The sequence below is a fragment of the Salmo salar genome, chromosome 09 (genome assembly GCF_965601325.2).
Source record: "Salmo salar chromosome 09, fSalSal1, whole genome shotgun sequence".
NCBI classification, from domain to species: domain Eukaryota; kingdom Metazoa; phylum Chordata; class Actinopteri; order Salmoniformes; family Salmonidae; genus Salmo; species Salmo salar.
Window position 1 is genome coordinate 52387530 of NC_138299.1, and position 12440 is coordinate 52399969.

Here is a 12440-nt window from a genome sequence, read left to right on the forward strand (position 1 = left end):
ATAGAGCAGCCCGTCAGGGAGCCTCCCGTCAATAGAGCAGACTGTCAATAGAGCCTCCTGTCAATAGAGCAGTCCGTCAATAGAGCAGTCCGTCAATAGAGCAGCCCGTCAATAGATCAGGCAATCAATAGAGCAGCCCGTCAATAGTGCAGCCCGTCAGGGAGCCTCCCGTCAATAGAGCAGCCCGTCAATAGAGCAGCCTGTCAATAGAGCAGCACGTCAGGGAGCCTCCCGTCAATAGAGCAGCCCGTCAATAGAGCAGCCCGTCAATAGAGCAGACCGTCAATAGAGCAGCCCGTCAGGGAGCCTCCCGTCAATAGAGCAGCCCGTCAATAGAGCCTCCCGTCAATAGAGCAGAACGTCAATAGAGCAGCCTGTCAATAGAGCAGCCCGTCAGGAAGCCTCCCGTCAATAGAGCAGTCCGTCATTAGAGCAGCCTGTCAATAGAGCAGCCCGTCAGGGAGCCTCCCGTCAATAGAGCAGCCTGTCAATAGAGCAGGCCATCAATTGAGCAGCCCGTCAATAGAGAAGGCCGTCAATACAGCAGCCCGTCAGGGAGCCTCCCGTCAATAGAGCAGCCCGTCAAAAGAGCAGTCCGTCAATAGAGCAGCCTGTCAATAGAGCAGTCCGTCAATAGAGCAGCCCGTCAATAGAGCCTCCCTTCAATAGAGCAGCCCGTCAATTGAGCAGCCCGTCAATAGAGCAGCCCGTCAATAGAGCCTCCCGTCAATAGAGCAGCCCGTCAATAGAGCAGCCCGTCAATAGAGCAGTCCGTCAGGGAGCCTCCCATCAATAGAGCAGCCCATCAAAAGAGCAGTCTGTCAATAGAGCAGCCTGTCAATAGAGCAGTCCGTCAATAGAGCAGCCCGTCAATAGAGCCTCCCTTCAATAGAGCAGCCCGTCAATAGAGCAGCCCGTCAATAGAGCAGCCCGTCAATAGAGCTGTCCGTCAATAGAGCAGCCCGTCAATAGAGCAGTCCGACAATAGAGCAGCCCGTCAATAGAGCAGCCCGTCAGGGAGCCTCCCGTCAATAGAGCAGACTGTCAATAGAGCCTCCTGTCAATAGAGCAGTCCGTCAATAGAGCAGTCCGTCAATAGAGCAGCCCATCAATAGATCAGGCAATCAATAGAGCAGCCCGTCAATAGTGCAGCCCGTCATGGAGCCTCCCGTCAATAGAGCAGCCCGTCAATAGAGCAGCCTGTCAATAGAGCAGCACGTCAGGGAGCCTCCCGTCAATAGAGCAGCCCGTCAATAGAGCAGCCCGTCAATAGAGCAGACCATCAATAGAGCAGCCCGTCAGGGAGCCTCCCGTCAATAGAGCAGCCCGTCAATAGAGCCTCCCGTCAATAGAGCAGACCGTCAATAGAGCAGCCTGTCAATAGAGCAGCCCGTCAGGAAGCCTCCCGTCAATAGAGCAGTCCGTCATTAGAGCAGCCTGTCAATAGAGCAGCCCGTCAGGGAGCCTCCCGTCAATAGAGCAGCCTGTCAATAGAGCAGGCCATCAATTGAGCAGCCCGTCAATAGAGAAGGCCGTCAATACAGCAGCCCGTCAGGGAGCCTCCCGTCAATAGAGCAGCCCGTCAAAAGAGCAGTCTGTCAATAGAGCAGCCTGTCAATAGAGCAGTCCGTCAATAGAGCAGCCCGTCAATAGAGCCTCCCTTCAATAGAGCAGCCCGTCAATTGAGCAGCCCGTCAATAGAGCAGCCCGTCAATAGAGCTGTCCGTCAATAGAGCAGCCCGTCAATAGAGCAGTCCATCAATAGAGCAGCCTGTCAATAGAGCAACCCGTCAGCGAGCCTCCCGTCAATAGAGCAGCCTGTCAATAGAGCCTCCTGTCAATAGAGCAGTCCGTCAATAGAGCAGTCCATCAATAGAGCAGCCCGTCAATAGATCAGGCAGTCAATAGAGCAGCCCGTCAATAGTGCAGCCCGTCAGGGAGCCTCCTGTCAATAGAGCAGCCCGTCAATAGAGCAGCCCGTCAATAGAGCAGCCTGTCAATAGAGCAGCCCGTCAGGGAGCCTCCCGTCAATAGAGCAGCCCGTCAATAGAGCCTCCCGTCAATAGAGCAGACCGTCAATAGAGCAGCCTGTCAATAGAGCAGCCCGTCAGGGAGCCTCCCGTCAATAGAGCAGTCTGTCATTACAGCAGCCTGTCAATAGAGCAGCCCGTCAGGGAGCCTCCCGTCAATAGAGCAGCCTGTCAATAGAGCAGGCCATCAATTGAGCAGCCCGTCAATAGAGCAGGCCGTCAATAGAGCAGCCCGTCAATAGAGCAGCCCGTCAGGGAGCCTCCCGTCAATAGAGCAGCCCATCAATAGAGCAGTCTGTCAATAGAGCAGCCTGTCAATAGAGCAGTCCGTCAATAGAGCAGCCCGTCAATAGAGCCTCCCTTCAATAGAGCAGCCCGTCAGTAGAGCAGCCCGTCAATAGAGCAGCCCGTCAATAGAGCTGTCAGTCAATAGAGCAGCCCGTCAATAGAGCAGTCCATCAATAGAGCAGCCCGTCAATAGAGCAGTCCATCAATAGAGCAGCCCGTCAATAGAGCAGCCCGTCAGGGAGCCTCCCGTCAATAGAGCAGCCAGTCAATAGAGCCTCCTGTCAATAGAGCAGTCCGTCAATAGAGCAGTCCATCAATAGAGCAGCCCGTCAATAGATCAGGCAGTCAATACAGCAGCCCGTCAATAGAGCAGCCCGTCAATAGAGCAGTCCATCAATATAGCAGTCCGTCAATAGAGCAGCCCATTTATAGAGCAGCCCTTCAATAGAGCCTCCCGTCAATAGAACAGCCCGTCAATAGAGCAGTCCGTCAATAGAGCAGTCCGTCAATAGAGCAGCCCGTCAATAGAGCAGCCCGTCAGGGAGCCTCCCGTCAATAGAGCAGGCAGTCAATAGAGCAGCACGTCAATAGAGCCTCCCGTCAATAGAGCAGCCCGTCAATAGAGCATCCCGTCAATAGAGCAGTCCGTCAATAGAGCAGCCCGTCAATAGAGCATCCCGTCAATAGAGCAGTCCGTCAATAGAGCAGCCCGATAATAGAGCAGGCAGTCAATAGAGCAGCCCGTCAATAGAGCCTCCCGTCAATAGAGCAGCACGTCAATAGAGCAGCCCATCAATAGAGCAGTCCGTCAATAGAGCAGCCCGTCAATAGAGCAGCCCGTCAATAGAGCAGCCCGTCAATAGAGCAGCCCGTCAGGGAGCCTCTCTCTTTCGTTATGATTCTGACCAGACCGAGAAGCCATTTCAGTCAAAACGTTCAGCTCTATGACCTGTCTGTGGAGGTCTTGCCTGTAGTTAGTGCCGCTACCCTCAGAGCACACATGTACCGTGTCGGTGTGGGTACATATCCACACATGCACCGTGTCGGTGTGGGTACATATCCACACATGTACCGTGTCAGTGTGGGTACAAATCCTCACTTGTACTGTGTCGGTGTGGGTACAAACCCACACATGTACCGTGTCAGTTTGGGTACATATCCACACATCTACCGTGTCAGTGTGGGTACATATCCACACATGTACCGTGTCAGTGTGGGTACATATCCACACATGTACCATGTTGGTTTGGGTACATATCCACACATGTACCGTGTCAGTTTGGGTACAAATCCACACATGTACCATGACAGTGTGGGTACACATCCACACATGTACCGTGTCGGCGTGGGTACAAATCCACACATGTACCGTGACGGTGTGGGTACATATCCACACATGTACCGTGTCGGCATGGGTACATATCCCCACATGTACCGTGTCGATGTGGGTACATATCCACACATTTACCATGTCGGTGTGGGTGCATATCCACACGTACCGTGTCGGCGTGGGTACATATCCACACATGTACCATGTCGGCGTGGGTACATATCCACACATGCACCGTGTCGGTGTGGGTACATATCCACACATGTACCGTGTCAGTGTGGGTACAAATCCTCACTTGTACTGTGTCGGTGTGGGTACAAACCCACACATGTACCGTGTCAGTTTGGGTACATATCCACACATCTACCGTGTCAGTGTGGGTACATATCCACACATGTACCGTGTCAGTGTGGGTACATATCCACACATGTACCATGTTGGTTTGGGTACATATCCACACATGTACCGTGTCAGTTTGGGTACAAATCCACACATGTACCATGACAGTGTGGGTACACATCCACACATGTACCGTGTCGGCGTGGGTACAAATCCACACATGTACCGTGACGGTGTGGGTACATATCCACACATGTACCGTGTCGGCAAGGGTACATATCCCCACATGTACCGTGTCGATGTGGGTACATATCCACACATGTACCGTGACAGTTTGGATACATATCCACACATGTACCAATGTCGGTGTGGGTACATATCCACACCTGTACCGTGACGGTGTGGTACATATCCACACATTTACCGTGTCGGCATGGTTACATATCCACACATGTACCGTGTCGGTGTGGGTACATATCCACACATGTACCGTGACAGAGTGGATACATATCCACACATGTACCATGTCGGTGTGGGTACATATCCACACATGTACCGTGTCGGTGTGGGTACATATCCACACATTTACCGTGTCGGTGTGGGTACATATCCACACATGTACCGTGACAGAGTGGATACATATCCACACATGTACCATGTCGGTGTGGGTACATATCCACACATGTACCGTGTCGGTGTGGGTACATATCCACACATTTACCATGTCGGTGTGGGTGCATATCCACACGTACCGTGTCGGCGTGGGTACATATCCACACATGTACCATGTCGGCGTGGGTACATATCCACACATGTACCATGTCGTTGTGGGTACATATCCACACATGTACCGTGTCGGTGTGGGTACATATCCACAAATGTCTGTGTCGGTATGGGTACATATCCACACATGTACCATGTCGGTGCGGGTACATATCCACACATGTACCATGTCGTTGTGGGTACATATCCACACATTTACCGTGACGGTGCGGGTACATATCCACACATGTACCGTGTCGGTGTGGGTACAAATCCACACATGTACCATGTCGGTGTGGGTACATATCCACACATGTACCGTGTCGGTGCCTGTACATATCCACACATGTACCATGTCGGTGTGGGTGCATATCCACACATGTACCGTGTCAGTGTGGGTGCATATCCACACTTGTACCGTGTCGGTGTCGGTGCATATCCACACATGTACCATGTCGGTGTGGGTACATATCCACACATGTACCGTGTCGTTGTGGGTACATATCCACACATGTACCGTGTCGGTGTGGGTACATATCCACACATGTACCGTGTCGGTGTGGGTACATATCCACACATGTACCGTGTCGTTGTGGGTACATATCCACACATGTACCGTGTCGTTGTGGGTACATATCCACACATGTACCGTGACGTTGTGGGTACATATCCACACATGTATCAAGTCGGTGTGGGTACACATCCACACATGTACCGTGTCGGTGTGGGTACACATCCATCCCATTACCTGTTTAACACAATATCTTCTCCTGTCTTTTCGGCTCCCTCTACTCACTGTCCTATCCATAAAAACATGTACAATTACAAGAGGAGTGGACCCCCCCCCCCAAAAAAAATACATTTGAAGAAAAAAATAAGCTATTCCATAGATATAACAAAATGTATTGATCGCTGGAACTCATCGATGATCAAGAGCAATTTCAAAACTATCCCCTTCCGTAGGTTTAACCAACTGTGTCCAATCAGGCCTGTTCCTCATGTCATCATTGACGATCCAGAATTGTGATCCTGCCTTGTTGTTCGTCCATCCCCCAGTCCCTGGTTCCTGCTCGCTTTGAGACCCGTACTGTGACTGGACTTGTGAAGGGCCACGCCTACTCGGTGACTGCCGTTGAGGAGGTGAGATAGACCTATAGAAACGCATAGATTCACTTTACGCCAAGTATCGTGAGTAATTAGATAGACCATGATATACACTATATTATTAGATAGATAGATAGATAGATAGATAGATAGATAGATAGATAGATAGATAGATAGATAGATAGATAGATAGATAGATAGATAGATAGATAGATAGGACTACATTATTAGATAGATAGACCATGAGATACAGAGCTGTGGTTAGATGACAGTAGGCCTTTTGAAAGCTGACTGAATGGGCCAGTGGTTGTTGCCGTTGTGATTGTTACATGGACCGGTGTGTGTGTTTCTCCTCAGTGTAAGCAGTCCCAGCACAAGACGTCTAAGGTGCATCTGGTGCGCCTCAGGAACCCCTGGGGTCAGGTGGAGTGGAACGGGCCCTGGAGTGACAAGTAAGACACACCTGATTGATTAGTTAATTACTTGATTGATTGCCTGACTGATTTGTTGATTGGTTGACTGATTGGTTGACTGACTGATTGATTGACTTGTTGGTTGGTTGATTGATTGACTGATTGGTTGACTGAATGGTTGGTTGATTGGTTGGTTGATTAATTGGTTGACTGACTGATTGCTTGGTTGACTGATTGGTTGATTGATTGATTGACTGATTGGTTGGTTGATTGAATGATTGATTGACTGATTGGTTGATTGGTTGGTTGATTAATTGGTTGACTGACTGATTGGTTGGTTGACTGATTGGTTGATTAATTGGTTAACTGATTGGTTGGTTGGTTGACTGACTGATTGGTTAACTGATTGGTTGATTGGTTGGTTGATTGATTGGTTAACTGATTGGACTGATTGATTGGTTAACTGATTGGTTGGTTGACTGATTGATTGGTTAACTGATTGGTTGGTTGATTGATTGGTTGGTTGGTTGGTTGGACTGATTGGTTGATTGGTTGGTTGATTGACTGACTGATGGTTGATTGGCTGATTGGTTGACTGATTGGTTGACTGATTGGTTGACTGACTGATTGGTTGATTGACTGACTGATTGAACTGGCACCAGTAGTAGACACAGGTTGCGCTCCAATGTCCATGCTAGCCTTCTCAGTACATTGCCTCATTCTTCTAAGTACCATGCTAGTGTAGATATTGGAATGTCATTTATGCAATTCTGCTCAATTATTAGTGTTTGATCTTAGTAAAATTAGTAAAACTCAGTAAAATTTTTGAAATTGTTACATGTCGAGTTTATATTTTTGTTCAGTGGATTTTTTTTTTAAAAGTGGTACTCCAGGGCAAATTTGTTTTGATAGGCTACAGTAGGCTATAGTTTAGGAGTGAGATATAGTCAGGGTTAAGTAGTAATGTATTACATGTAACGGGGATTACGTAATCCGATTACAAATAGGAAGTAACTGCAATCAACCCGGATTATAAAAAAATATAAAAAAATGTGTAATCTATTTACGGTTACATTCTTAAAAACAGTTGATTACATTTGGGATTACTTCATCGAATATCAAGAGGAACAATTGATAACACTTTGTCAGCATTGTTGTCATTTGCCGCACCATCAAGACTTCACATGGTCTATTGTTCTGTCGATCGCCCATCAAGACTTCACACGGTCTCAGAGACGCTGTTGTTCTGTTGATCGCCCATCAAGACTTCACATGGTCTCAGAGACGCTGTTGTTCTGTTGATCGCCCGTCAAGACTTCACACGGTTTCAGAGACGCTGTTATTTTGTTGATCGCCCATCAAGACTTCACATGGTCTCAGAGACGCTGTCGTTCTGTCGATCGCCCATCAAGGGGTGGATTGCGTTCTGCTTTGTAACGCTGCGCTTTTACGGTCTCTCTCCTTTCTGTGCTCCGTAGCGGGAAAGAAAAATGCTTTCTGATTGCACAATTAAAAAAACTAACATTGAACGTCGGCCATTCAATTTACTGATATCAATTACACAGCTAACTTTCAGTAGAGTAAATATTAGGCTTTATTATTTAGTTAACATCTAGTTAGCAACTGATAACGCTAGAATGGAGCTAAACTCTCACACATACGGTAGAATTGTCACGTCCTGACCAGTAAAGGGGTAATTTGTAATTGAAGTATGGTCAGGGCGTGGCAGGGGGTGTTTGTTTTGTGTGTTTTGGGGTTATTTGGTTCTAGGGGATTTTGGTTCTAGTTTTCTATGTTTCTTTTTCTATGTGTGGCCAAGTATGGCTTCCAATCAGAGGCAGGTGTCTTTCGTTGTCTCTGATTGGAAGCCATACTTAGGCAGCTTGTTTTTCCTGTGTTTTTGTGGGTGGTTGTTTTCTGTATAGCCGTGTGCCTTGCAGAACTGTTGATTGTCGGTTTATTGATTTCGTTTAAGTGTTCTCTTTATTAATAATAAAAGAAGATGAGCACTATACCCGCTGCGTTTTGGTCACCTTTCATCGACGCATGTGACAAGAATATAGAACTATAGGATGAATTTTAGGATATTTATGCTCTCACAATGGTCCCCAATTTGAAAGTAGTCATGTTACTAAATTAAATAATGCTTGATCAGGTGCACATTTTTCAAAAACATTTTAAAATATGTCTGGTTGTTAGAAAGGGACAGTAATCCCAAAGTATTCAGATTACAGTACTCATTTTGAGTAATCCAAAGGATTACGTTACTGATAAAGAGACCTGCGGGTTTTCTGGGAATTTATGTAAATCTTAAGCCTCCTTTGAATTTCCTTCAGCCCGGGAAAAATTTATGCGACAACGGAGTGATCAAATGAAGATCCTACAGCTGTATATTCCTATGTCAGGGAAGGTCCGTGTATCACACTATTCAGTTTGACTGTTGTTGATGTTGTTGATGTTGTTGTTGATGTTGTTGTTGTTGTTGATGTTGTTGTTGCTGATGTTGTTGATGTTGTGGTTGTTGTTGTTGTTGATGTTGTTGTTGATGTTGTGGTTGTTGATGTTGTTGATGTTGTTGATGTTGTGGTTGTTGTTGTTGTGGTTGTTGTTGTTGTTGATGTTGTTGATGTTGATGTTGTTGTTGATGTTGATGTTGTTGATGTTATTGATGTTGATGTTGTTGTTGCTGTTGTTGTTGATGTTGTTGATGTTGTTGCTGTTGATGTTGATGTTGTTGTTGATGCTCTTGCTGTTGTTGTTGTTGATGTTGATGTTGTTACTGTTGTTGTTGATGTTGTTGATGTTGTTGTTGATGTTGTGGTTGCTGTTGTTGCTGTTGCTGTTGTTGATGTTGTTGCTGTTGTTGATGTTGTTGTTGATGCTGTTGATGTTGTTGTTGTTGATGTTGTTGATGTTGTTGCTGTTGATGTTGATGTTGTTGTTGTTGTTGATGTTGTTGTTGTTGCTGTTGTTGTTGTTGTTGATGTTGTTGTTGTTGATGTTGTTGCTGTTGTTGTTGATGTTGTTGATGTTGTTGTTGATGTTGTTGTTGTTGATGTTGTTGTTGTTGTTGATGTTGTTGTTGTTGATGTTGTTGCCTCCCATCCACAGCTCTAAGGAGTGGGTATCTCTGTCTAAGGGAGAGAAGGACAAGCTCCGGCATCAGAGTGCTGAGGACGGTGAGTTCTGGTGAGTCTGTTACTCTCGTCAACAATGTCCTTCTAGCTGCTCTTGAAAAATGTACGCTTGTTGTTGTCTCTACCCACTTTTCATGTCCTCTCGTCTGTCTCGACTGGAAAAGGGAAAACCCACACTCACTGAAATTGTCTTTCAGTTTTAAAGTTAGGTGGGATGCTTGCGTCCCACCTACTCAACAGTCAGTTGAATCCTGTGGCGCGTTATTCAAATACCTTAGAAATGCTATTACTTCAATTTTTAAAAAATATGACTATTTTACACCATTTTAAAGATAAGACTCTCGTTAATATAACCACACTGTCCGATTTCAAAAAGGCTTTACAACGAAAGCAAAACATTATGTCAGCAGAGTACCCAGCCAGAAATAATCAGACACCCATTTTTCAAGCTAGCATATAATGTCACATAAACCCAAACCACAGCTAAATGTAGCACTAACCTTTGATGATCTTCATCAGATGACAACCCTAGGACATTATGTTATACAATACATGCATGTTTTGTTCAATCAAGTTCATATTTATATCAAAAACCAGCTTTTTACATTAGCATGTGACTAGCATGTGACTAGCATTCCCACCGAACACTGCCGGTGAATTTACTAAATTACTCACGATAAACGTTCACAAAAAGCATAACAATTATTTTAAGAATTATAGATACAGAACTCCTCTATGCACTCGATATGTCCGATTTTAAAATAGCTTTTCGGTGAAAGCACATTTTGCAATATTCTCAGTAGATAGCCCGGCATCACAGGGCTAGCTGTTTAGACACCCAGCAAGTTTAGCACTCATCAAAGTCAGATTTACTATAAGAAAAATGTTATTACCTTTGTTGTCTTCGTCAGAATGCACTCCCAGGACTTCTACTTCAATAACAAATGTTGGTTTGGTCCAAAATAATCCATCGTTATATCCGAATAGCGGTGTTTTGTTCGTGCGTTCAAGACACTATCCTAAAGGGTAAATAAGGGTGGCGTGCATGGCGCAATTCGTGACAAAAAAATTCTAAATATTCCATTACCGTACTTCGAAGCATGTCCACCGCTGTTTAAAATCAGTTTTTATGCCATTTTTCTCATAAAAAAGCGATAATATTCCAACCGGGAATCTGCGTTTAGGTAAACAGACAAAGGAAAAGAAAGCATTCGGTCGACGCGGGCACGCGCCTAAGCCCATAGTACTCTGAGTGGCCACTTGCCAAAAGCGATAAAGTGTTTCAGCCAGAGCCTGCCTCGATATCGTTCAGCTTTTTCCCGGGCTCTGAGAGACTATGGAAGCCGTAGGAAGTGTCACGTTATTGCACAGATCCTGAATCTTCAATAAAAAGAGCCAAGATGAAAAACTACTTCTCAGACAGGCCACTTCCTGCTTGAAATCTTCTCAGGTTTTGGCCTGCCATATGAGTTCTGTTATACTCACAGACACCATTCAAACAGTTTTAGAAACTTTAGGGTGTTTTCTATCCAAAGCCAATAATTATATGCATATTCTAGTTACTGGGCAGGAGTAGTAACCAGATTAAATCGGGTACGTTTTTTATCCGGCTGTGTCAATACTGCCCCCTAGCCCTAACAGGTTAAGAAAGAGCTGCAGTTAGTTTCAGTATGGAATATGTTAGTCCTAAATATTTCAAAAACTAAAAGCATTGTATTTGTTACAAATCATTCACTAAACCCTAAACCTCAACTAAATCTTGTAATAAATAATGTGGAAATTGAGCAAGTTGAGGTGACTAAACTGCTTGGAGTAACCCTGGATTGTAAACTGTCATGTTCAAAACATATTGATTCGACAGTAGCTAAGATGGGGAGAAGTCTGTCTATAATAAAGCGCTGCTCTGCCTTCTTAACTGCACTATCAACAAGACAGGTCCCACAGGCCCTAGTTTTGTCACACCTGGACTACTGTTCAGTCGCTTTGCCAGGTGCCACAAAGACTGACCTCAGAAAATTACAATTGGCTCAGGACAGGGCAGCACGGCTGGCCCTTAATTGTACACAGAGAGCATATGCATGCAAATCTCTCATGGCTCAAAGTGGAGGAGAGATTGACTTCATCACTACTTGTATTTATGAGAGGTATTGACATGTTGAATGCACCGAGCTGTCTGTTTAAACTACTGGCACACAGCTCAGACACCCATACATACCCCATAAGACATGCCACCAGAGGTCTCTTCAGAGTCCCCAAGTCCAGAACAGACTATGGGAGGCACACAGTACTACATAGAGCCATGACTACATGGAACTCTATTCCACATCAAGTAACTGATGCAAGCAGTAGAATCAGATTTTAAAAAACAAACTAAAATAGACCTTATGGAACAGCGGGGACTGTGAAGAGACACACACACACAGGTACAGACACATACTGTACATACCCACACACGATAACATACACACTATACACATGATTAGATACGCACTCCACACATGGATGTTGTATTGTAGATATGTGGTAGTAGAGTAGTGGCCTGAGGGAACACAATGTGTTGTAAAAAGTGTTATGAAATGTAATGTCATGTAATATTTTAAATTGTATATACAGTGCAAGTATTCAGACCCATTGAATTGTTTTCCTCATCAATCTACACACAAAACCCCATAATGACGAAGCGAAAACAGGTTTTTCGAATGTTTAGCAAATGTATTAAAAATAAAAACAGAAATACCTTATTTACATAAGTATTCAGACCTTTTGCTATGAGACTCTAAATTGAGCTCAGGTGCATCCTGTTTCTATTGATCATCCTTGAGATGTTTCTACAACTTGGTTGGAGTCCAGCTGTGGTACATTCAATTGATTGGACATGATTTGGAAAGGCACACACCTGTCTATAGAAGGTCCCACAGTTGACAGTGCATTTCAGAGCAAAAACCAAGCCATGAGGTTGAAGGAATTGTCCGTAGAAATCCGAGACAGGATTGTGTCGAGACACAGATCTGGGGAAGGGTACCAAAACATTTCTGCA

General features: G+C 45.3%; 1 protein-coding gene across 1 annotated transcript in view; it reads left to right on the plus strand.

The window, feature by feature from the left end:
• Positions 1-12440, plus strand: part of capn3a (calpain 3a, (p94)) — a 400518-nt gene that overhangs the window by 32758 nt on the left and 355320 nt on the right. Inside the window, exons 6-8 of the mRNA XM_045723775.2 lie at positions 5806-5889; positions 6211-6305; positions 9378-9455. Coding sequence (XP_045579731.1) covers positions 5806-5889; positions 6211-6305; positions 9378-9455 — 257 coding nt within the window. The remainder of the gene's footprint in view (positions 1-5805; positions 5890-6210; positions 6306-9377; positions 9456-12440) is intronic.